This window comes from Triticum aestivum, chromosome 4D, assembly GCF_018294505.1.
Source record: "Triticum aestivum cultivar Chinese Spring chromosome 4D, IWGSC CS RefSeq v2.1, whole genome shotgun sequence".
In the NCBI taxonomy this organism is placed as follows: Eukaryota; Viridiplantae; Streptophyta; class Magnoliopsida; order Poales; family Poaceae; genus Triticum; species Triticum aestivum.
The window spans coordinates 94,574,334-94,599,020 of NC_057805.1; the positions used below are offsets into that span (position 1 = coordinate 94,574,334).

Below are 24,687 nucleotides of genomic sequence, written 5' to 3' on the forward strand. Positions count from 1 at the left end.
TGATCAAACAAATGTCCACCTGAAGCTTCCATGGCCATCTGGTTCTTGCGATTGCCGAGCAGTGCAAGTGCGTTCGGAACTACCTAAGGGAATAATTCATATTATGCGTATGTCAGTGCGCTGGGTTGTTTTGAGTCAAGAAGAATTTAAAGGCAGTCGCCGTGCTTCAATCAACTTCCACACTAACAATGCATGGGAACGGTGCTCCAATCTCCTTGGGAATTGCATAAGGATACTTCCAGTGCAGCTCTCATGCTCGTGGATTTTGAAACGGGACAAAAATGATTCAGATTTCAGTGGCCATGACAAGCTCCTTCACAACAAGCAGCGATTGGGTGCTCTAAGTACAACACTTCCGAGTAGTGTCTGTCTGCAATTCGTGCAATTTTGGCCATTATTGTATTTTGCTCCAGCTGGTATCACGATGCAATGGCAGTGGGACGAGCATCAATCGTGGGACAAAAATTCACAACATATTTTTATGTTGCCTCGTTCCCTTTCTGAACAAATATTAAGTAAGGTTAATCATGGCTGGTATGTCGATACTCTCAAACTATTTGCGATTCAGGCTATACAATTTGCAGTAGAGATTCATTATGAACTATCTAGAGCCAATGGTTGTCTAACGAGTGAACTTCCAATACGGCATGTGTCATATGAGCTTCTACTATTCCTGACCTGTCCGCTGGACATTTCCAACACGCAGCTTGATGCCTACAACAGCATGTGCTTCCTGTTTTGGCTTTGTTCAGTTTCTCAACTCACCTGTAACATTTGTATGATGAAATCTGACTTGGGCCTGTACCAGCGGAGCTATTCTTGGGATCCTGGAGGACTGGTATTGTGGTTGTCAATGGAATTGGCTCACCGAGTGGTCTTCTCAGGAGCGGTGTGTGTCATCATCTTGGTGGTCCACTACCTCATCCACGCCAGCAATATTTCACTTCATCAACTGCCTAGATTCCAATCGACTCAAGGTACAACAAGTTTCACGAGATCATGGTGGTGTGAGTCTTTCAAGTCTTATACAACAACGTTGGCCGTGAGGGACCTAGTGCCTTCTACCTCCTACAATCAAGGGCATTTTCAAGAAGGGAGGGGTACCATCACCATTGCTGTCATCTTCGCGCAAGGCTTTGTCGACCATGAGTACTACTTTCTCAGCTTCGACCACGACTGTGCTGAAAATGACTACTTCCTGGACACCTTCTTCAGCGGGGCTCCCATCGACCGCAACTGTTGTTCCTACTTTGTTGAAGTCCACTCTGGCTTCGATCGTGACGACAACCAAGTCAAGCATCATCAAGTGCAAATGGGATCCGGGCGGGTCTAGATGGTGTCGGCTTGGGGTCAAGCCGAAGTCAAGAAGGGAGGGATGTCATGAGCCCTCCCCTGGCTGGTACATGGGCTTGCCCCTATACCGGTACATGGGCCTGGCCCATCGGGAGACCATCGAGCGCTGCAGACTACAAGTACGAGGGAGAAGGCAACGCTCTGCTCATCCAATGGATCACGACGAACCCGGCGGCGGCTCTCTTCCCCTTCCCCTTTCCCAATTCGTGTATCCCCAAGTTGTAACCTAAATTGCTACCTGAATTCGTGAGAAGAGTTACTAGATCGAGCAATATATCTATGGGTTGCTACACAGCCAGTCTCACGCGCCGCCAGACCCACCTGCCAGCCTCTCAAGCGCACTCACACACACTCACTTGACACGTGGACCCAAGGGCCCATCTGTCAGCCACACCACCTCTGTCTCTAGCCATATCGGGTAGTTTGTCCATTTTGGGCCTTTTCCAATTCGGGCCTTTCCTTATCTGGCAAGTCCAGATCGGGACATTTCCATTTTAGGTTTTTCCCATTTTTGTCTTTTTCCATTTTAGTTAGTGTTTGACTTATCGCACTTGTGATGATTTTTCTACAGCAACCCCAACATATTATATATGTTTTTGGGTTAGAAAAATCCCACCAATCCAGTGGTGGCATTAGTTTCTGCGTTTGAGCAAGTTCATGAACATGGAATTTTACATCATGATGTTGTTTTTTCATTTTTGTGTGATTTATTGCAAACATGCTATGAGGTTGTTTGGCACATGGTTAGCTTCATTTTCATGCCTACTCCATGCTAGTATTTATTACATGTCATTTAGTGTACTGTGGTGGGTGCCACAAGCATGCAAAGTTGCTATCATGAATCTGTGTTTTTGCCATGCTAGTCATTTTCACCAAGTCTGCTAGAACTGTTGTCATTTGCATTTTTGTGATGCTGTTTGAGACCTGTTCGAGTGAGTTATAGAAGTAGCTCAGTGTTCATGTATTGTAGAGCTTCACATGTAGTTCACTGCTATGTATTCAGTTTTCATGTTTGGGTGCTGTAGCATATTTAAACCTTGCATCCAAGTGGCCATGTTGTTGTTTTAAGCAGTTTGCATCATATCTTGTTTTGCTTGTCATTTGCAAACCGTGTACCCGTTTCCGGTGATCCTTATATCGATTTCGACTGAAATCACCTCCTCTTTCCAGCGGTATACTTGGTTTGCCAATTTGATGCCTCGTTCATCTTATTCCTTCCGGAGTAACCATACGCATTGCACATCATATATTGCATACCATGCCATGTCTTATATCATGTTGCTTGTGCATTGCACCGTGATTGATTGTTGTTCCGTTGCCTGTGTTCTTGCTTTGGGTAGAGCTGGGAGACGAGTTCGTGAACGAGGAACCTGTTGAGTACGCTAACGAGGAGCAAGCTTTCAACAACTCTGAGAACTTTGCAGGCAAGATGACCATTACCCTCGATATCACTTCTATCTTTGCTTGCTAGTTGTTCGTTCTATCGTTATGTCGCGCTACCTACCAGTTGTTTATCATGCCTCCCATATTGTCATGTCAACCCTCTAACCCACCTTCCTAGCAAACCGTTGTTTGGCTATGTTACCGCTTTTGCTCAGCCCCTCTTATAGCGTTGTTAGTTGCAGGTGAAGTTGAAGATTGCTCCATGTTGGAACATGATTATGTTGGGATATCACAATATCTCTTATTTTAATTAATGCATCTATATACTTGGTAATGGGTGGAAGGCTCGGCCTTTTGCCTGGTGTTTTGTTCCACTCTTGCCGCCCTAGTTTCCGTCATACCGGTGTTATGTTCCTTGATTTTGCGTTCCTTACGCGGTTGGGGAATTATGGGACCCCCTTGACAGTTCGCTTTGAATAAAACTCCTCTAGCAAGGCCCAACCTTGATTTTAACATTTGCCACCTAAGCCTTTTTCCCTTGGGTTCTGCAGACTCAAGGGTCATCTTTATTTTAAACCCCCGGGCCAGTGCTCCTCCGAGTGTTGGTCCAACCTGGGCGATGTCCGGCGCCCCCTGGGAAACAAGGGTCTATGCCAACCCGACGTCTTGCCCATCCGCTGTGCCCTGAGAACGAGATACGTGCGACTCCTATCGGGATTTGTCGGCACATCGGGTGGCTTTGCTGGTCTTGTTTTACCATTGTCGAAAAGTCTTGTAACCGGGATTCCGAGACTGATCGGGTCTTCCCGGGAGAAGGAATATCCTTCGTTGACCGTGAGAGCTTGTGATGGGCTAAGTTGGGACACCCCTGCATGGTATAAACTTTTGAGAGCCGTGCCCACGGTTATGTGGCAGATGGGAATTTGTTAATGTCCGGTTGTAGAGAACTTGACACTTGACTTAATTAAAATGCATCAACCGCGTGTGTAGCCGTGATGGTCTCTTTTCGGCGGAGTCCGGGAAGTGAACACGGTTTGGGTTATGTATGAACGTAAGTAGTTTCATGATCACTTCTTGATCACTTCTAACTTCTCGACCGTTGCGTTGCTTCTCTTCTCGCTCTTATTTGTGTATGTTAGCCACCATATTTGCTTAGTGCTTGCTGCAACTCCACCTCATTACCCCATCCTAACCATAAGCTTAAATAGTCTTGATCTCGCGGGTTTTGAGATTGCTGAGTCCTCGTGACTCACAGATTCTACCAAAACAGTTGTAGGTGCCGAGGATACCAGTGCAGGTGACGCAAATGAGCTCAAGTGGGAGTTCGATGAGGACCTTGGTCGTTACTATGTTTCGTTTCCCGATGATCAGTAGTGATGCCCAGTTGGGACGATCGGGGATCTAGCAATTGGGTTATCTTCTTTTTCATTTGGTTGTCCGTAGTCGGACTATGTGTGTACTCTGAATGATGTATGTTTAATTAATGTATTGTGTGAAGTGGCAATTGTAAGCCAACTCTTTATCCCATTCTTGATCATTACATAGGATTGTGTGAAGATAACCCTTTTTGCGACAAAACCACCATGCGGTTATGCCTCCAAGTCGTGCCTCAACACGTGGGAGATATAGCCGCATCGTGGGTGTTACATATTTGCTTTGAGATCTATTTTTATTTGCTTTTGTTTTCAGATCTATTATTCTAAAAACCCGAAAATACCTTGCTGTACTTTTTTATTTTTTTATCGCGAGATCTATTTATCCAAAATTGTACAAACCAATCTATCTTTTACCCGAGAGGGATTGACAACCCCTCTTACGCGTTGGGTTGCAAGTATTTGTTCTTTGTGTGCAGGTACCGTTTACATAGTGTTGCTTGGTTCTCCTACTGGTTCGATAACCTTGGTTTCATAACTGAGGGAAATACCCACCGATGCTGTACTGCATCATCCCTTCCTCTTCGGGGAAATATTGACGCGGATACGAGCCATCAGATGCGATCTTTTTGGCAATATATATTGAAAGTGCAACTAATCCCTAGGTGGGTTTGGTAATTCATAAAATATATACATCATTGAACTAATGCCTACTCAAAGAATATTCCATGAAACTTCAGCTTAGGTAAGGCAAAGGGATGTGAATGTGGAACCCTCAGAGTGCAAAGGACAAACATTGGTTAAGTGATCTGAGATTACATTGAGTCCATAGGAAAGCTAATACTATTAAAAGGGGATGAGGTTTTGATCATGGACTAACTGCTCAAGATATTGCTCCAAAATCCTCAGCCACACTCTCACATTTATTGATGTACAAAGCCCTAAAGTTTATCTCGGTCCCACCAAAACACATCTATCTGTACCCACTGAGAAACACTTGACATAGCCTACCTAAACCCTGACAACTCAGTCTCACCGAGATGACCCTTCAGTCCCATCGAAGAGCACTTGCCAACCTTCTAGAACCTATCGATTTCACTTCGGATTTTTCAAGTGGTTTTGATCGGTCTCACCGAAGTGTGGAAAGTGATTAGGACATCACCCACCGGTCCCACCAAGTTGTTTCATCTAGTCTCACCGAAAATCCTAAAGTTCAAACCTTTTGTACTAGTCGGTCTCACCCGGTCCCACCAAATAGTGCATAAAGGTGTAATAGTTACATTTTTGGTGATGGATATATATACCCCCACCCATTCCACCAACTCTTAGAGGGCAACCATTTCAAAGCTATAACTTCGCATATGCATTTTATGAGGGAGAAACACCTACACTTGTGTTCAAATCAAGGGGATTCCACTCTAACCTTTGATCCTTGATTTCTAGCCTCCCCAGGTTACTTTTGTTGGAAATATGTCATATAGGCAATAATATTGTATTATTACATTTCCGTATTCATAATTAAGTGTTTATATTTCATGGTATACTGCTATGATCCTGAAATATGCGATTCAATGGAAAACTCATCTGCACGTGTGAAATGATAAACAGATAAAATAAAGGTTCCTAGTCTCGCCTCTAAGACTAGCTCAAGTGTTGTTGGTGATCATGTTTTTCGGATCTTAGGATATCGTTAAGTGTAACGATAGTACTAAAACAACATTGAGATTATGACGTTGGAAGAACGGTCATATTGAATCGACCCAAACTTGTGTGTTATGAATTAAGATAATATCGTCTGTAATCAATTGTAATAACATGAAGTGTTAATGTGTGATTTTGCTCCTTAGACCATGAGAGTATCATGGTCACTTCTTAACGTGCGGTGGACTTTGGGGTTTCTCAAATGTCACTTGTAACACGGTGATCATAACAGCAACTTACAGCCTCATCAGAAAGTTTGACAAGTAGCCAGATAACTCAAGAGTGGGATTTGCTCCTCTGATGATGGAGAGATATTCTTAGGGCCCTCTCGGTGTGACAACATCCATCATCGTCTGGCTAGACATAGGTGACTATGTCACGGGGATGCCGGAACACAATAACGAGAAAGAAGAACAAAATCGGTAACAAGGATTTTGGTAGACGATGATGATGGTGGCGGCAATGAAAAGCCAACGGTGAGCGGCAAGAAGCATCCTCGCCGAGACGATGTCGCGGGGCCATCCAACAACAACAAGAAGAAGAAGGACTAAATTAAGTAGACTGCATATATCTCTATTGTTGTTCGCTCATATTAATTCGTTATCTATGTTTCCTGTCAATCTCATCGCAGACGGTTAGAAATACGTATTCGACGGAGATCTTTTACATTATCACCCACATGTTGGTTTCTTGAATTGTGTGCCCTGTCGAGCACACAATTCATAACAGAAAATCATATGCGCTATCTATAATTATCGCACACAATTCTGATTACCGACCTGTTTGCCGGCTATCACACACATCTTGTTACGCCGAATCGTTTGTGTTATTCTCGATCATCGCAAACAGTTCATCCGACTGAACTGTATGCCAGCTATCGCACACACCTTGATATGGCTGATTGTTTCTGTTATTCTGGCTCATTGCAACACTTCATATGGTTCAACTATATGCCACGCGTCGCACACGCAACTATAATCTGAATCGTGGTTCATGTCTCCACCATCGCAAACGGTTCATATCATTTTTTATGATTTTCTTACAACACCGTTTGCGATTAATGCATCGCACACAGTTTCGTTGAAGGGTCTCTGATTGTAGTGTCGTGTTAGCAGCATCAAGCAGTAGTGACATATGATTGATGAATTGGAGATATTGTGTATCGCTCTAGGTTGTGACTGTTACATATTGAATTTCATCCAAATATTCATTGATGATCCAATGCCTATGCTTTGCTCATATTGTCTTTGCTCAAGTTACTATTACTGCTGCTACTATTCCAATCACTACAAAACTGTTGTTACCATTACTGTTACTATTGCTACTACTATTATCACTGCTATCATATTACTGTGCTACTAATAAATTGCTATAGGGAAGTGACTTCTCAGGTGTGATGGAATTAACAACTCAACTGACAAGGCTTATAAATATTCTTTGGCTCCCCTTGTGTCGAATCAATACATTTGGATGAAATACTACCCTCGAAGACTGTTGCAACCCCCTATACTTGTGGGTCATCAAGACTATTTCTAGCGCCGTTGTCGGGGAGCATATCTCTATTTATTATGTTCACTTGGAATTTTATATTTCCTGCAAATTATATTCACTAAGAAGTAAGACCAAGATCATGCCCTCTAAGACGAGGGGAGGTAAGGAACTGCCAGCTAGATCTACACTTGGTTCACCTTCTTGTTGGTGCAATAATTTGTCTCCATATGTTTTGGAGATTGTTGACATAAACACTAAGGAATTGATGTGTTTGCTAGTGCAGACAGAGTAACATGTCCCAGGGGTCATGAGAAGTTTGGTACAAACTCTGAAGATAATCTCATGCGTGGCAGCGAGGATTATCACCGAGGATTATCTGTCGAGAGTGACCCCAAAAAATTGTTAACGCAAAGCAATTGGTTTGGTGTTCGTCCGAAGAATTTAACGCCAATCGAGAAATTAAAAACGAAGTGAAGACGTAGCATTTATTTCGTTCTTCTTCTTTCTCTTTATCGAGTCACATGACCATCGTACTATTAAGAGGGGTATAGTGTTCAAAGCTTTGATTCTCTGATACTAAGCCCAAATCCCATGTTAGTTGAGAGAGAAATCTCTTTGTGTTACGAGCAAACACTTGCCAGCAAGAGACTGTGATCTTCTTCGCTCCGAGAGATTTGTCTCAGGCCGAAGAGTTAGCATTACTTGTTCCTTGATACGTCTCCAACGTATCTATAATTTTTTATTGTTCCATGTCGTTATATTATCATTCTTGGATGTTTTACACTCATTTTATAGCAACATTATATCATTTTTTGGGACTAACCTATTGACATAATGCTCAATGCCAGTTGTTGCTCTTTGCTTGTTATTTACTTCGCAGAAAATCAATACCAAACGGAGTCCAAACGCAATGAAACTTTTTGGAGATTTTTTGGACCGGAAGACACACGATGGGCCAAGGAAGTACCAGAGGGGGATCCGAGGGGAGCACAACCCACCTGGGCGCGCTTGGGGGCCCAGGCGCGCCCTGGTGGGTTGTGCCCACCTCGGCCGCCTCCCGCACCGCCTCTTTGCTCTATAAATACCCCGAAAATCCAAAAACCCTAGGGGAGTCGACAAAACACAATTCCAGCCGCTGCAAGTTCCAGAAATCACAGATCCAATCTAGACACCATCACGGAGGGGTTCATCATCCTCATTTGTGCCTCTTCGATGATGTGTGAGTAGTTCATTGTAGACCTACGGGTCCGTAGTTAGTAGCTACATGGCTTCCTCTCTCTCTCTCTTTTGATTCTCAATACAATGGTCTCTTGGAGATCTATTTGATATAACTCTTTTTGCGATGTGTTTGTTGGGATCTGATAAATTTTGAGTTTATAATCAGATCTATTTTATCCATGAAAGTTATTTGAGTTTTGATCTCTTATATGCATGATTTCTTATAGCCTTGTATTTCTTCTTCGAATCTTTGGTTTAGTTAGGCCGACTAGATCGATTTTTCTTGCCATGGGAAGAGGTGCTTTGTGATGGGTTCGATCTTACGGTGCTCAATCCCAGTGACAGAAGGGGACATGTCACGTATGTATCGTTGCTATTAAGGATAACAATATGGGGTCTATTCCTACATGAATAGATCTTGTCTACATCATGTCATCGTTCTTATTGCATTACTCCATTTTTTCAAGAACTTAATACACTAGATGCATGCTGGATAGCGGTCGATGTGTGGAGTAATAGTAGTAGATGCAGGCAGGAGTCGGTCTACTAATCTTGGACGTGATGCCTATATAATGACCATTGCTTGGATATCATCATAATTATTTGAAGTTCTATCAATTGCCCAATAGTAATTTGTTTACCCGCCATATGCTATTTTTCTTGAGAGAAGCCACTAGTGAAATCTACGGCCCCGGGTCTCTTCTTTATCATATTTGCCATCGAGAACTATTTTTATTTGCTTTTGTTTTCAGATCTACTAATCCAAAATCCAAAAAATACCTTACTGCAATTTATTGTTATTTATTTTATCTCGTGTTCCGGCGAGATCTATTTATCCAATCTACTACAATTTTATCTATCTTTTTACCCGGGAGGGATTGACAACCCCTCTTTTACGTCGGGTTGCAAGTATTTGTTCTTTGTGTGAAGGTACCGTTTACATAGTGTTGCGTGGTTCTCCTACTGATTCGATAATCTTGGTCTCGTCACCGAGTGAAATACCTACCGTAGCTGTGCTGCATCATCCCTTCCTCTTTGGGGAAATACCGACGTAGTTCAAGCCGCATCATTCCTTAAGTAATGTTATCGTTCTTCCAAAATCTGACCTTTGAAAATGTGCCGATTGGGCATTGGCTGAACCGCGTGTCCAAAATGGTCATTTCCCATCAAGGAGATCGCCCCGCCCAAGCCGCATCGGGGCTCGTTCGCCCGCATCGGAGTTGGGGCTCGCGCATGCATGGCGCCGGGGCTCGCCCACCTGTCCGTCTTCACTCCCCTGACAGACGCTATCGAGGCCTTGCTGTGTTGCAGACCGGGACCAGAGCTCGCACATAGCTACGTCGGGGCTCGCCAACCCGTCGATCGATGCATGCAGAAACTACCTGTTGTCGTGCGTGCTGACCGGTGTGGACACAGATGCTTCGTGCTGCCGTGCGTGCGGGCCGACACGGTGATGTCGCTTGAACTACGTCGGTATTTCTCTAAAGAGGAAGTGATGATGCAGCACAACTATGGTAGGTATTTTCCTCAGTTATGAAACCAAGGTATCAATCCAGTAGGAGAACCAAGCAACACTATGTAAACGGTACCTGCACACAAAGAACAAATACTTGCAACCCGACGCTTATAAGGGTTGTCAATCCCTTTTTCGGGTAACGGCGCTAGAGATTGTCAAGTGGACGCGATAAAAATGTAGATTGGATAAATAGATCTCGATAAAACGCGAAATAAAATAAATAACAAAAAAAGTGCAGCAAGGTATTTTTGGTTTTTTGGAATAATAGATCTGAAAATAAAAGAGAATAAAAATAGATCTCGAAGCAAATATGATAAAGAATAGACCCGGAGGCCATAGATTTCACTAGTGGCTTCTCTCAAGAAAATAGCATACGGTGGGTAAACAAATTACTGTTGGGCAATTGATAGAAAATCGAATAATTATGACGATATCGAAGGCAATGATCAATATATAGGCATCATGTCCAAGATTAGTAGACCGACTCCTGCCTGCATCTACTACTATTACTCCACACATCAACCGTTATCCAGCATGCATTTAGTGTATTAAGTTCATGGAGAAATGGAGTAATGCAATAAGAACGATGACATGATGTAGACGAGATCTATTCATGTAGGAATAGCCCCATCTTGTTATCCTTAATAGCAACGATACATCTGTGTCTTGTTGTCCGTTCTGTCACTGGGAAAGAACACCGCACGATCGAACCCATCACAAAGCACCTCTTTCCAAGGTAAGAAAAATCGATCTAGTTGGCCTAACTAAACCAAAGATTCGAAGAAGAAATATGAGGCTATAAATAATCATGCATATAAGAGATCAAAAGAAGACTCAAATAATATTCATGGATATAGATCTGATCATAAACTCAAAGTTCATCGGATCCCAACAAACACATCGCAAAAAGAAGTTACATCAAATAGATCTCCAAGAGACCATTGTATTGAGAATCAAAAGAGAGAGAGGAAGCCATCTAGCTACTAACTACGGACCCGTAGGTCTATGTTGAACTACTCACGCATCATCGGATAGGCACCAATGAGGATGATGAACCCCTCCGTGATGGTGTCTAGATTGGATCTCGTGGTTCTAGAACTTGTGGCGGCTGGAATTGTTTTTCGTCGACTTCCCTAGGGTTTCTAAAATATTTGGGTATTTATAGGGCGAAGAGGCGTTGCGGGAGGCTCCCGAGGTGGGCACAACCCACCTGGTACTTCTTTTGCCCATTAGGTGTCTTCTGGCCGAGAAAAATTCTCCAAAAAGTTTCGCTGCATTTGGACTCCATTTCGTACTGATATTCTATGAAGTAAAAAACAAGCAAGAAACAGCAACTGGCACTGGGCACTATGTCAATAGGTTAGTCCCAAAAAATGATATAAAGTTGCTATAAAATGATTGTAAAACATCCAAAAATGATAATATAACAACATGGAACAACCAAAAATTGTAGATACGTTGGAGACGTATCACACGGCGTGCTGGTCGTCGTGTACGCAGGCTTGGCGTGCTGGCGTGCGTGCAAAGTTGCATGTTTGTCGACGCGGGCGCGGCCTTGGGGTGTCGTCGTGCGTGAAACCATGCGGGCTGGTCGCTGCTGCTCATGGACGACACCTTCTCCTCGTCTCAGCACGAACGACAACATCAGCGTGCTTGGCACTGCTATGATGGTGTCGCACACGGTATATTCGTTGAAATGCCTGAAAAGTGTGTGTGTCGAGGGGATGGTTGGAAGATCAAAATAGGGATTGTAGCTAAGTCCAGGGAAAAAGAGTAATGCTACATCTACAAAAGCTTGCTTTTTTTACAAACAAGCTATTGTGGAGGATTATGGTCGGTAATAGAGGGAGGAAGAGGCCATCTCAGTTAAATTCGGGAGGGAGAGGTGGGAAGAGGAAATGGGGGTCAATCCGGACATGCCACACTGATCGGGCACGTTCGCACACACCTTTTCTTAATATAGTATAATTAAAGTTGCTCACGTACACGACACTCATCCCTGTGAATGTACACACGCACACCCTGTCCCATGAACACCTCCGAAAGATTTTATGAAGTCACCGTAAACACCCCGCAGTCGACGAAAACATCTCCTCTCATCAAACAAACATCACCAGATGTCGGCGTGGAAGCCCGATCACCTATGGGGCAGGGGTGCCCCTTTGTGGTTCGGCAAGGGGACAGTTACATTGCACAAAGAGCAGAAGCAGCAGGGGGCAGCACGGCGATGACATCTCTCTTTTACCCAGGTTCGGGCCACTTTGCAGCGTAAAACCCCACTCCTGCTATGGTGGATTGATCTGGAGGAACATGAATGCACGACGTGCTCTAGCCCGGCAAGGTTGCCTCGGGGAGAACATCGTGTGCATACAAGTGTTGAGGGATCAAATGTTTGAACCCTTTGCCAGGTTGTCTCGGGCCTCCTTTTATAGGTTAAGGGGCGACCACTGTGGCAAAACAGTCATTTCAAGGTGATTAGATAGCTAATGGTGCTATCATACCTAACTCTGGCAGTTAGGACAAAGTGTATTAAATGCACTGCTAGGTGTCGTGCTGAGGTTGAAGCCCGGCAAGCCTGTCGCGCCGCTTATCTGCTTCTTCTTGTTAGTGTGACACGTCCTTCGGACGGGTGTCAATAAAGCTAATCTATTTCTTACCACGCCGCCACGTGCTTGATAGGATCCACCTGATTGTCTGATAGCTTGACAACGCACTGATTAATGACTAGGGTGCTATGGTGTTTTGGTAAAAGCCTGCCGGCAAGGAGCCTAGCGAGTTGTCGTCTTGGCGGCCCCGGAAAGCTTGCCGGGGCAAACTGGTCTCGCTCCTCTGGTGCTGCCTTGACCCGGCCAGGCTCTCCTGGCCGGCAAGGGAGGCTTCCCTGAGGTGGTCTCTTGTTGACTTGCTTCTCTTAAGTCTAGTCATGCCCGGCAAGGGCAGTTTGCCCGGGAGGCCCCGCAAGCCTGTGCACTAGTCAAGGGGAAACAAATACCCCTGTTTGTGTACACCGACACCAGAAGTCTGAAATAAATAAAAAAAAATAACACGCGCACTACGTCCGCACACACCTTTGAGGGGAAGATTTGTTTATTGTGGCTTACACATGCCCTTTTATTACGAGTGTGTTTAGATTGTCGCCAAAGTGCATCCTACCAAAATTTTGGTCATGAGCGAAAAATTAGTCTTTATTTGGATAGTTGCCAATTTTTTGGCATGCCAATGAACTCGAGCCAATTCTAGTTCATTTTTTTGACAATGCTGGCCAAATCATGAACAATCAAAATTTTGGCTAGCTAATGCTTTTTTTATCTGAAACACCTTGCATTTCATTAACCTGTGGACGTGGCAAGATCGCCAGCACTCCACGGATTACATCAGCGGGAAAATTCGTGATCCATCGAGTTTGGTGGGGCAACCTTGGCATAAACCAAACACACCCTACGTCTTCCTTCTCCCTCGGAACCTCTCTCACGAAAGCGCTCATCAACCTCCGCTCCTGGCTGCGTTGTTGCCACCACCGGCATCTCAGCAATGGCGGCAGCAAGAGTGCAGCCTCCGCTCAACCCACGAGCGGCGTCGCCTTCCACGGCAGTCCCCACCTCCAACACTCAAAGCCTACAGAGCACGCCCCTCCATACTTCCACCCCTTCCGTCCGCGCGCTGTTCCTCCGCGCCGTGGACCCCTCCCGTCCTGCCTCCTGGTCCGCCGCCGTCGCCGACCTTCTTGCTTCCGGAGACGCCGTCGCCGCTCTGGCCACCTTTGCCGCCGCTCTCCGCGCTAACCCGGCCGCGCTCCTCCCGGCCCTTCCCCCCGCCTTCCGCGCAGCTGCCGCCGCCACCTCGCTCGTCGCCGGCCGCCAGCTACACCTCCTTGCCCTCCGTTCCGGTCTCTTTCCCTCCGATCCCTTCTCCGCCTCCGCTCTTCTCCACATGTACCACCACTGCTGCCGCCCCCTCGACGCCCGCAAGGCGTTCGATGAAATTCCCAGCCCCAACCCTGTCATTATCACAGCCATGTGCTCTGGCTACCTGCGAAACAATCTAGTCTACCCCTCGCTCGCTCTCTTCCGCGACTTGCTCACATCTGGTTCTGCCATGGCGGTGGACGAGGCGGCTGCACTCGTGGCGTTCTCCTCGTCGGCCCGTGTCCCTGTCCGCGGAATTACTGCTAGCCTTCATGCGCTTATTGTGAAGATTGGCCTGGACGTGGATGCTGGGGTGGTCAACACGATGTTAGACGCTTATGCCAAAGGCGGTGGTCGTGACCTGCCGGCTGCGAGGAAGGTGTTTGATACCATGGAGAAGGATGTCGTGTCCTGGAATACGATGATTGCGCTGTATGCTCAGAATGGGTTGTCGGCGGAGGCCCTCGAGCTGTATTGCAAGATGCTGAATGTTGGTGGAGGCATTAGGTACAATGCTGTGACGTTCTCTGCTGTGTTACTGGCTTGCGCGCATGCTGGGACGATACAGACTGGAAAGCGTGTTCATAATCAGGTGGTAAGAATGGGTTTGGAGGAAAATACCTATGTTGGAACTTCTGTAGTTGATATGTACAGCAAGTGCGGAAGAGTGGAAATGGCAAGAAAAGCTTTCGGCAAAATTAAGGAGAAGAATGTCCTTTCATGGTCTGCCATGATTACTGGTTATGGTATGCACGGTCATGGACAAGACGCCCTTGAAGTTTTCAATGAGATGTGCAGATCGGGGCAAAACCCTAACTACATAACTTTTATCTCGGTTTTAGCTGCTTGCAGTCATGCTGGTCTTTTAGATATGGGCCGTTATTGGTACAAAACCATGAAGAATAAGTTTGGGGTTGAACCTGGAGTGGAACACTACGGATGCATGGTGGATCTTCTTGGCCGCGCCGGTTGTCTTGATGAGGCTTATGGCCTCATTAAAGAAATGAAGGTTAAACCTGATGCTGCTATCTGGGGAGCTCTTCTTAGTGCATGTCGAGTCCATAAAAATGTTGAGCTGGCAGAAATTTCTGCGAAAAGATTGTTTGAGTTGGATGCAACCAACAGTGGGTACTATGTTTTATTGTCCAATATATATGCAGAAGCTGGAATGTGGAAAGATGTGGAGAGAATGAGAGTTCTGGTTAAAACAAGAGGAATAGAAAAGCCTCCAGGGTATAGCTCAGTTGAATTGAAAGGTAAAACCCATGTGTTTTATGTTGGCGACACGAGTCATCCTCAGCACAAGGAGATCTATTCTTATTTGGGGAAACTGCTTGACATAGCGCAAAAGGCAGGCTATGTACCAAACACGGGCTCTGTTCATCATGATTTGGATGAAGAGGAGAAAGAATCTGCGTTGCGCATCCATAGTGAAAAGCTTGCCGTTGCTTTTGCTCTGATGAACTCTATCCCGGGTTCAGTAATCCATGTGATAAAGAATCTCCGGGTCTGTACTGATTGCCATGCAGTAATCAAGTTTATTTCCAAGTCCGCTGAACGAGAAATTATTGTTAGAGATTTACAGCGCTTTCATCATTTCAAGGATGGATCATGCTCTTGTGGAGATTATTGGTGATAGGGTCGTGCAAGAGGGCTGAGGTCGTGATACCATCTTCGTTGTCCGTCATACCACCGTGGTATTATGTACAGGTCGATTTATTTCCAAGACATATTTTGTTACACCTCATCTCGATTAGGCTAATGACATTGCCTTGCTGCCCTGAACACTGGGAACTTAGAAGATTTTATAGCTTGGCATAAATCAAAAACTTACGCCTTTTCTGTAAGATCTGCATACTATAATGAATGGCACAACAAGTTGGTTCAAGGAGACGTCGATCGGATGGACAAGGCAGCTTGAGGCTGAACCCAGTATGGGAGATCCCCTATGGAACTTACATGTCCCCAGCAAGGTATTTTTTCCTATGGAGGGCTCTTCACAGTGTGATACCGGGGATGATTGTTCTTGCAGGTAGGCTTATCAAGACCTCACCCCAATGTCCCATCTGCTGCTGGGGAGCCAAGGATATAAAGCACCTGATGTTCACGGGCGGCGTGGCATGCGAGGAAGGTTTGGCAAGCGCAGGGACTTGAGGTGTTCATCAAACAAGCAACGCAGATTGATCGATCACGGGTCAGTGATGCTTGAGGAAATTTTGAGTACTGTCAAAGATTCAGCGGTTATGGGTCTGTACGGTGTACAGAAGACGATTGCTGTAGGGGCATGGTATATCTTGTGGCAGCGACAGGAGGTTGTTAATGGAGGAAAGGTGGAACCTGCTAAGTCAACTGTGTTTGCAATTCAGGCTATTAGCGGGAACTATGCAAAAGCTCTGAGCAGTTCACAACCAGCCCTGATACGATGAGGGAAGCCTCCATGGAATTCTTATAAACTGAATGTGGATGCATCATCATACTTTGAAAATGGAACAGGGGCAGCAGCTGCGGTCCTCCGCAATGATCATGGTGAACCGGTCACTGGGCTCTTGATCACATGTTGGACTCGGCCACGGTGGAGGCGACCGCTATCCAGAAGGGCCCGGAACTGGTTGAAAACTTGGGATGTAACACCATCATCGTCGAGCCTGACTGCCTGGAAGTGATTCAAGCATGCAATGGTTTGTTTGGTCAAGGTATTTAAGTGATCATGTTTAATTCTAATTCTCCTGTGTATTGGGATGATGAACCCCTTAGCTATGTTTTATCGAATGATAAACGTGTACTGCGACCTGATCGACTGAAGTCCACCAAGTGGCTTCCCCAAAAGAAACTGTTTGTCAAGTGATCGCTCAAAACATCTCCTTCCAATTGAGGAACAATCCGATCTGATTGCTCAAGCAGCTGCAAACCAAATATCCAGTGTATCATCATGCAGATGAGTCCTCAACCACCTGCTCTAGACCGCTCTGAAAACGCCGCGTGGGTATTGATCTTCACCATATGACTCGGTGGCTTCTCCCTCTACACTGCTGCACGACGGGTACAGTGGGTTTTGGCCCTAGACTAGAAACTCCCTCCATTCGTCAGTGTATCGAAAAGCTTCGACCTAAAGTCTTCTTTCTTCATGATTGCCTCTGTTGCGTTCTGTCCACCAGCACCAAAGCAAGGCTCCTCCGTTAGGGAGAAGATTACCGGCAAAAACTCTTTGGCTGAGGCAAAAAAACCCTTTTGCATTCAAGGAGCCTGATCCTGACATCCTCTTGCGTTCCATTTTTAGTCGATGGTGAAGGATATTTCATGGACGCCGATAAGTGCCACACGTGTGGGCGTTTGAGAGTCTGCTCACATATTTTGTGTGGTGTATAAAAGGAACAGCCCATACACTTACGTGTGGGCAAAACAAATAATGCTCACACACCTTTTTTTCTCCTCCCGGTCCCTCTCACACGCGTGTGTGGGCGAAATAGATAACGCCCACACGCCCCGTACGTCAGGCCTCGTACCTCGTGGTACCGCATGCCCCGCGTGACAGTCACCGCGCGCCCGCAGTTGCCATGGTCCAGACCCTCGTCCATGTTCGTTTAACTGCAGTTGCCATGTCGCCGAACTTCGGTTGCCATGTCGGATAACTACAGTTGCCATGGTTGCTCAACTGCAGTTGCCATGTATGGTCTGGTCTACTGCAGTTGCCATGATTTCAAAATTTTAGGAGTTGCCACCCACTAACACTAGACAGTTGCCATGTAGCACTACAAAAAAAGCATGGCAAAAAAAAACATGTTCGGGTAAAAGAGAGAGTTGCCATGTGCTCACAAGCACGCTAGGGCAGTTGCCATGTAAAAGAAAGGGTTGCCATCTGCTTACATGCACGCTAGGGCAGTTGCCATGTACCATGCAAAAACACATGGCAACTCGGGGAAAAGAGAGTTGTCGTCTGCTTACAAACAAAACTAGGGCAGTTGCCATGTACCCTGCAGAACCACATGGCAACTGCCAGCTTTGGGTGTGGGCGAGGAGACGAGCGTGTGGGCGAAGTGATAAACACCCACACACCAGCCCCCTCTGTGTGCGTGAAAACTGGTGTGTGGGCGAATTGCTAAACGCCCACACACCAGCCCCCGTGTGGTGAAAAAGGACGTGTGGGCGACCGGATGAATGCCCACACACCAGTTTTGTCCTACGTGGCTCACAAAAACTGCTAGAACGCGCCAAGATTCGTGCAGAATTGGTTGGACGAGGATCCATGCGTGTGGGCGAGTTGCCAAACGCCCACACGTGCGGGCGTTAATGTTTTCGTATTTCATTAGTAAATGCAATAGTGGGTGTTGTTCTGGTCCAGACAAATTATATGTAATGATTATGACAATGGATTTTGATTCAATTGGTTCAAACAAAAAAACAGCATAGACTGGATGGATAGTGCATGAACTGCAGTGCGAGTTCTGTAATCTTGTTCCATCATGGCTCGAGTCTTCCAGTGACCGGATCGACCAGCATGATCCGTCTAACAGAATGTACACCATCTGATCGCACAAAAGATAGCATCTCTCCCTACACATGGACGAACTTCCATGGATGCATAAAATTCATCCAGAGTCTCCATTTCACACAATTTTCGCAGCATGGACCTGCTGCCCAATGTTGGATAACATCATCACTTGAAAATGCACGCCTACCCAGGGGAAATTCTTTTTCTCAATTATATAGTAGGAGTACATGACAGTTCAAATCTCCCAACATATCAAATTACAGTCTGCCGATTGTTCTACGCAGGGGAGGGGGGCGGGGATGAATACTTAATTTCATGATCTCGCCCTTTTAAGGCCCCTCTCGCCGTGATCATAGCTCCTGTGGTCATACACATCCTTCCTCTTCCGGTCGTCGAGCTCAGTCACGGTGGAAAGGTACTCTTGACTGTCCATGGAGAGCTCGCCCTCCTCGGCGTTCTCTGCCGTCCGAGTAGCGTTCTGGTGCGGGGGCTGGGGCCAGCTCTGCCTTCTGTCGTGTTTCTTCTCATCCTTTACAGCCATCTCCACTCCATGCTCCAGCTCCCTCTCAATCAGGTCATCATCATCCATGACGTCAACCTTTCTACCGGCATCACCTTTTGATTTCCTCCGTTTCTCAAGCGCAGCTTTCACTTTATCCTTGTCTATCTTCTTCATTGCATCCATTGAGGATGACATATTGGGGCCTTCGTTGCTGCTGGCAATACCATCCTTTGCTTCCACCTTGGGTATCCTCTGGTTTGAGTTTTGCTTCTCAGGGGGGTCTACCATGCTCAACTGTTTAGGTGCTTGATAATTTCCATGAGCATGACGCTCGTCAGCAGCTCCAGGAGCCTTCCCCACAGCACGTGGATTAACCACACTTGCAGAACTGCCTTCGGTATCATTCCCTTGGGACGGTGGTGGCACCACGCGGTTTTGCTCGTAGAGCTCCAACATTTGGTTGCTGACCTCTGAAAAGAATAGCACGGGTGGTTAGTGTGTGTATGTTACTGGAGTACTTCACAACAAAGAGCATCAAAAGTAACAGTGGCAGAGAAAGGAGCATCACTTCTAGTAATAATGGATATAATTAACAGAAAGTAGTGCTTACTAGCATTGCAAAATCACCAAAATAGAAGTGTCATCCTCATGTTAGATTGTATTTTTTTCATTTACATCTCTTTGGGATGCTACTAAGCTAATATATGTATAACAGAAGTGATAAGGTCTACCAATACACTAAAAAATAGACAAACCCAAATCTTTCAGGTTCCACACGAGAGGCCGGGTTCACATGGTATGCTCCTGTTTTGACATTCCCTAGCGTATCCCAGAACACTAATAATTATAAGATTCCTTAGAGCACATCAAGCAACAGCATGTGTCTTGGTTGACCTAGGCAACCTACACTTATCAGTTTTGAACCAATGATGAATTTTGATAATCCAATCCACACAGGCTCCTAGAAAGTTAAAGCATGTCAACAGCTGCTGCTACCTGTGAGGATGTGAAATACTATTCTTGGGAGATTGAATAGTACAATAGTGCAAACATGCACTACTGAATTAAATCTAGAGACCAACCTTCCAACTGCCGCGGGGTTACATCAAACTCTTGCCACCAGACCTTCTCACCATCTGATGGAAGCTTGACTTTGAGGAACTTCGCAGCAAGGAAGATTGCGCCGGCCGTAATATGATTGGGTTTAAATTGGAGACAAAGCGAAGTACGTAGCCTGTACACCCCTTTAAGGCGCAGTAATTAAATAGGCATAATTGGGGGTTACTATGTTTGTAAGGATAAGTGTAATTTCAGCATACCCATCATTGACAAAATTCCACGCAACTTGAGCAAGCGCATTTTGAGCAACTTTGAATTTTTTTATTGCTTCGACCAAGGGCTTGTACGGGTGGTGCACATTCAGGTCAAAACCAAGTGTTATAAGCACAGCACGCTCCCCGATTAAAATAAGCTCCTTCTGTTGTTCATAAACCTCCTGCACAAAACAGCACAAAAATATCCTCAACAGTCATTCTTGTCATAGGAATCAGGGGATTAAAATATAACGAATGTAAAGATTTTTTTTTTTTGCAGATTGGCAGAATAATTTCCCTCCATCCCATAATATAAGAGCGCACTAGTGTCAAAAACGCTCTTATATATGGGAAGGAGGAAGTAGAAGTGTGGGGAAACAAGGATAGCACAGGCAACTACATGAGAAATATCAAGACAATACTTGCAATTAAATATGTCACCTTTTGCTTAATTCGAGCAACTGCGGCAGGATCCTTCTTGTGGATGATCTCATAAGAAATTAGTACGACATCCTTAAGGGGTCTGGGAGTTTCTTCAACTTTACCCGCCAAGAACATGCAAACTGTGGCTATTGTCTGTAGGTTACAACGAACAAACATTGAGAACTTACAACGAGCAGCAAGATCTATGCTGTAGGCTATACACACAACAAAAAAGACTGCATATCTCTTCTGCAAAGCAAAAGAAAATTCACCATATCATGGAATCCAATAAAATATGATGAAATTAGTAGGATGTATATAGATGTATTTTAGAGTGTAGATTCACTCATTTCGCTACGTATGTAGTCCATATTTGGAATCTCTAAAAAGGCTTATATTTAGGAACGGAGGGAATATGATTTACAAGTGTCAGTCAACTATTTCTTATGTCTTTCACAAATCGGTGGCAAGCATTCATGATTGAACCCATATTAGAATACTGCCTACCATTCACATGTAAAGTCGAAAATATATTGTCCGACAGCAAACATGTACAAGCACATACAAATTTCAGTAAGGCTTACCAGTCTATCATTTTTGGCATGAGATTGACGAAGGAAAAAACGATGACAGAATACTATAGCTGTAGCAATTGTCACTTGAGGCCTACATTTTAAAGCCATTCACCATAAGGAAAACATGAAATATATATAACTATCAACCATGCCAAAGAGCATAATTTATGCAGTAACTGATACTCCCTCCATCCCAAAATTCTTGTCTTAGATTTGTCTAAATACGGATGTATCAAGTCACGTTTTAGTATTAGATACATCCGTATCTAGACGAATCTAAGACAAGAATTTTGGGACGGAGGGAGTATATAGGGACATTTAGCGATTCATAAACATTCATGGTGCAAGTACTTGAAGGACACAAAAGCCTAAATATATATACTAAACAGAGTTTGATCTTTTCTGTTCTACCCAATCAAGGATGTACCCTAGGTTGCACCCCCCGTTGTATGTCTGACAAGCATGAGTGGCCCCTAAAGTAACATATCAATGTACAACACTGGGGCTAAGGCCTAAACATTTTGTCTCTAAAGGTGCAACCTAGGGTACAGAATGTAGTCATGTACAACTAGAGTACAACACTGTCATCAACCGAATGCAATCATTTATGTTTTAGATGTCCACTAGACTTTCCTTCGACTTGCAAAATAAAATGAGCATGAAGCAATCATGAAGGGTTTTGAATACTGCGAGCGGGCAAATGAGAAAGAAACAAATGCTGCTTAAAAGAAATCAAGCTATCAGAAAATGACAGGTAGTCTACACAAACATGAAAACAATAGGTAGGATTCCATAATGCTATTAAACAGCTATTCTATTTCCCAGAAAAACAAGTAATGACAATATATTCTTACACTTTAAGTCTCATCCCAAAATCTTGAAGAAAGGTGCAGTATGACTTCCGAAGATAAGACTCCTTCTTCAGATCAATGCCATCTTTCCTTGAAAGGGAATTCTCCTCGATTTCTTTTCTACTAAAATACCATGAACCACCAAGGTTGCCACTTTCCACATGTCTACCATAGGGAGTTCTGTAAGGGCTGTTTTCTACAATTCCATGATGTGAAGAGTCACTTGTCTGCATGATATCCATGTATGATTTTCCTCTTTTCTTCTAAAGAACCTGACGAAGTGAGATATATATTGTCACCTCTGCAAACTTAACATCATAAGCATGCATAAAAGTAAGGGGGCGCAGCTATGCGTGTACAAATAAATGCATATACATTATTCACAACGTTATAAATCTAAAAGAAGCCTTTTCTGTGGACAAGATAACTTGGCATGCAAAGGATTCCGGATCAGTCCCAGATTATAACGATGAAGGGAAATAGGCAAATGTCCATATAGCTCTGAATCTTTGGTGAACTGCCTGCCCATCATGGAAGCCAGGAATGCGTGACACATGGATGATAATATAACAAATAAAAGGGTTTTCTCAAATACAACATGTCAATGCAGGCACCTCCATTTACAAGGATAACGAGTTAGCGACATGCAGATCATTCATGAAACAGTTAGCCAGCACCAACACAAACCTCACTCCACCTTGACACAGGAGTAACGCAGTTCACCAAACAAAGCTGGACATTTTTCAAGCAATCGTTGAAATACTCTAAAACTCGATATTACAAGTGGCCACTATGAATTCCTCTTGAAATTTGGCTACATCTAATCCTCCGGTCACAAAAAACACATATAATGACCCCAAAATTGAGCACGCGGTTACGATTTTATCATTTTAATAAGTCCGTCATGATTAAAGCGAGTAAATTTAGCTCCAGCAACCACGAACCAAATCGCATAGCATAGTAATAATCTAGGAAGTGTGCTTTCGAGCATTGGAGCTCTCAGTTAGCAGGCACAATCGCACAAACCGAGAGCCGCAGAAGCAATTTGAACAAGAAAAAGAAGAAGATCTCGGAAGATAAACAAATCGGATCAGATCAGAACCTGAGAGATCAAGACGTAATCTAGCACGGGGACCGACCGGGCGGGCGTCACGGGGCGGGTTAGTCGTCGCCTGCGGAGAGCTGCAGCCAGCAACGGCGATGCGGCGTAGAGGGGGGCGTGATGGCGAGGCGGCGACGGCGACGGCGGTGGCGGAGGTATCGGGGATTGGGGAGCCTGCGAGGCGCTTGGAGCGAACCCTGGCTAGCCTGTTTTGAGATTGTGCGTGCAGCGTGCACCTGGATACGCCGTCGGATCGGTCGAGCGTGGGCCCTACTGAACCGTCGGATCACCTTCCGGCTCCCGATTTGCCCCGCCATCTATATCTATACTACTATTTAAAAAGCAAACATCAATCCCCCTAAAGCCACACAGTAAATTATACACGGAATTACCAAGACCCTTGGATTAAATTAACTTAAATACATCCTACCATTCATATTGCATCAATAGTCTATCACCCAGATCAACGTCTCAGATTGGATGTTCTGCCAAACAGACGCGGTAGTCTGCCAATCCTCGTAGCCCTCAGCGTCGCCGATCCCCGCAACCCCGCCGACAATTCCTAGATTTCCGGATTGACTCCACCGGAAATCATGCCAGAAAAACGGATCCGCAGCAACTTGCACGGCCCCACCTTCCTTCCTCTCCTCCCGTGTGCTTCCTTCCCCATCGCCGCGAGTCGACCCGGCCTCTGGTCGTGTCCCGCGCTACTGCAAGCCGCCGCCCACCTCCTCTGCCGGTAAGCTGCGCTCAACGCCCTCCTCCTAATGCATCTGATTAGTTAAAATCCAGTTCGAAAGGTATGCGGCTACAGTTGGATGGCCGACGCCCGCATCAGTGTCCTTGGACTGCTCCCCCCCCCCCCCGTTCCACGGATGAGTTAATTGCACGAAACCACCGCATTTGGGGCTTCGTTTGTGGAAAACTACGTGGTCCCTAATTATTTGCAAAAGCTACTGCGTATCTAGTAAACTTTTTGCAAGGAGGACTGGTCACATGCTTTGCAGCATTTGAGGGCGTTTTCGATAGCTGGGGCCCGAAATAGATGAAGTGTCTTAACGGTCGCGCGGACGGCGCCGTTTCCTCAAAACGATGTGGCCGGCTCGCGTCGGATAGACCGACCGCGTCACTCTTTCTCGCCGCTCCTCTCCCGCGGGCTCCCACAGATGGCGGCGACAAAATCTAGCGGCAGCGGCGCTTCCACTAAGCGATGCTCCAGATGGTGGTTATGAAGATCCACTCGAGGCGTGCGAGAGCTTGAATCCTTCTCAACCGTCGCCTCCTCCCCAATCGTCGGCACTGGAGAAATCACTTGAGTACGTGGAGGCTACTGCCTTCGCCCAGGCCATGAAGGCAAATCCGATGAGCAACTACAACTTTGCCTCCTCCTTCGGCGGCATGGTGTAAGTTATCCATCCCTATTCTCTCTTTTCCCCGATTGGGATTCTGGGGTTAGGGTTCTACTGTTCTAGGGTTAGGGTTCCACTGTTAT

General features: G+C 45.4%; 2 protein-coding genes across 2 annotated transcripts; one reads left to right on the forward strand and one right to left on the reverse strand.

Annotated features, from left to right (window-relative positions):
* The first annotated feature begins 13,453 nt into the window (after positions 1-13,453).
* LOC123096445 (pentatricopeptide repeat-containing protein At3g26782, mitochondrial) lies at positions 13,454-17,249 on the forward strand. The gene has a single exon (XM_044518190.1). It carries the CDS (start codon positions 13,567-13,569, stop codon positions 15,574-15,576), a length of 2,010 nt encoding a protein of 669 aa, XP_044374125.1. The 5' UTR covers positions 13,454-13,566; the 3' UTR covers positions 15,577-17,249.
* A 1,349-nt stretch (positions 17,250-18,598) lies between these two features.
* Positions 18,599-23,433, reverse strand: LOC123096446 (cyclin-T1-3). The gene is made up of 7 exons (XM_044518191.1): positions 23,196-23,433; positions 22,097-22,365; positions 21,252-21,333; positions 20,686-20,820; positions 20,251-20,426; positions 20,014-20,165; positions 18,599-19,401 (listed from the first exon to the last, which is right to left on the reverse strand). Exons 2-7 carry the CDS (start codon positions 22,333-22,335, stop codon positions 18,743-18,745), a joined length of 1,443 nt encoding a protein of 480 aa, XP_044374126.1. The 5' UTR covers positions 22,336-22,365; positions 23,196-23,433; the 3' UTR covers positions 18,599-18,742.
* Positions 23,434-24,687: the final 1,254 nt, after the last annotated feature.

Bases quoted from the DNA above. Each gene is read 5' to 3' on its own strand.
- LOC123096445 (XM_044518190.1), top strand. From the start codon at position 13,567: ATGGCGGCAGCAAGAGTGCAGCCTCCGCTCAACCCACGAGCGGCGTCG.
- LOC123096446 (XM_044518191.1), bottom strand. From the start codon at position 22,335: ATGGATATCATGCAGACAAGTGACTCTTCACATCATGGAATTGTAGAA. The intron at 20,427-20,685 runs GTGACATATTTA...TGTTTTGTGCAG, and splicing joins TTGCTCGAATTAAGCAAAAG to GAGGTTTATGAACAACAGAA. The intron at 20,166-20,250 runs GTATGCTGAAAT...AGGGGTGTACAG, and splicing joins TGGAATTTTGTCAATGATGG to GCTACGTACTTCGCTTTGTC.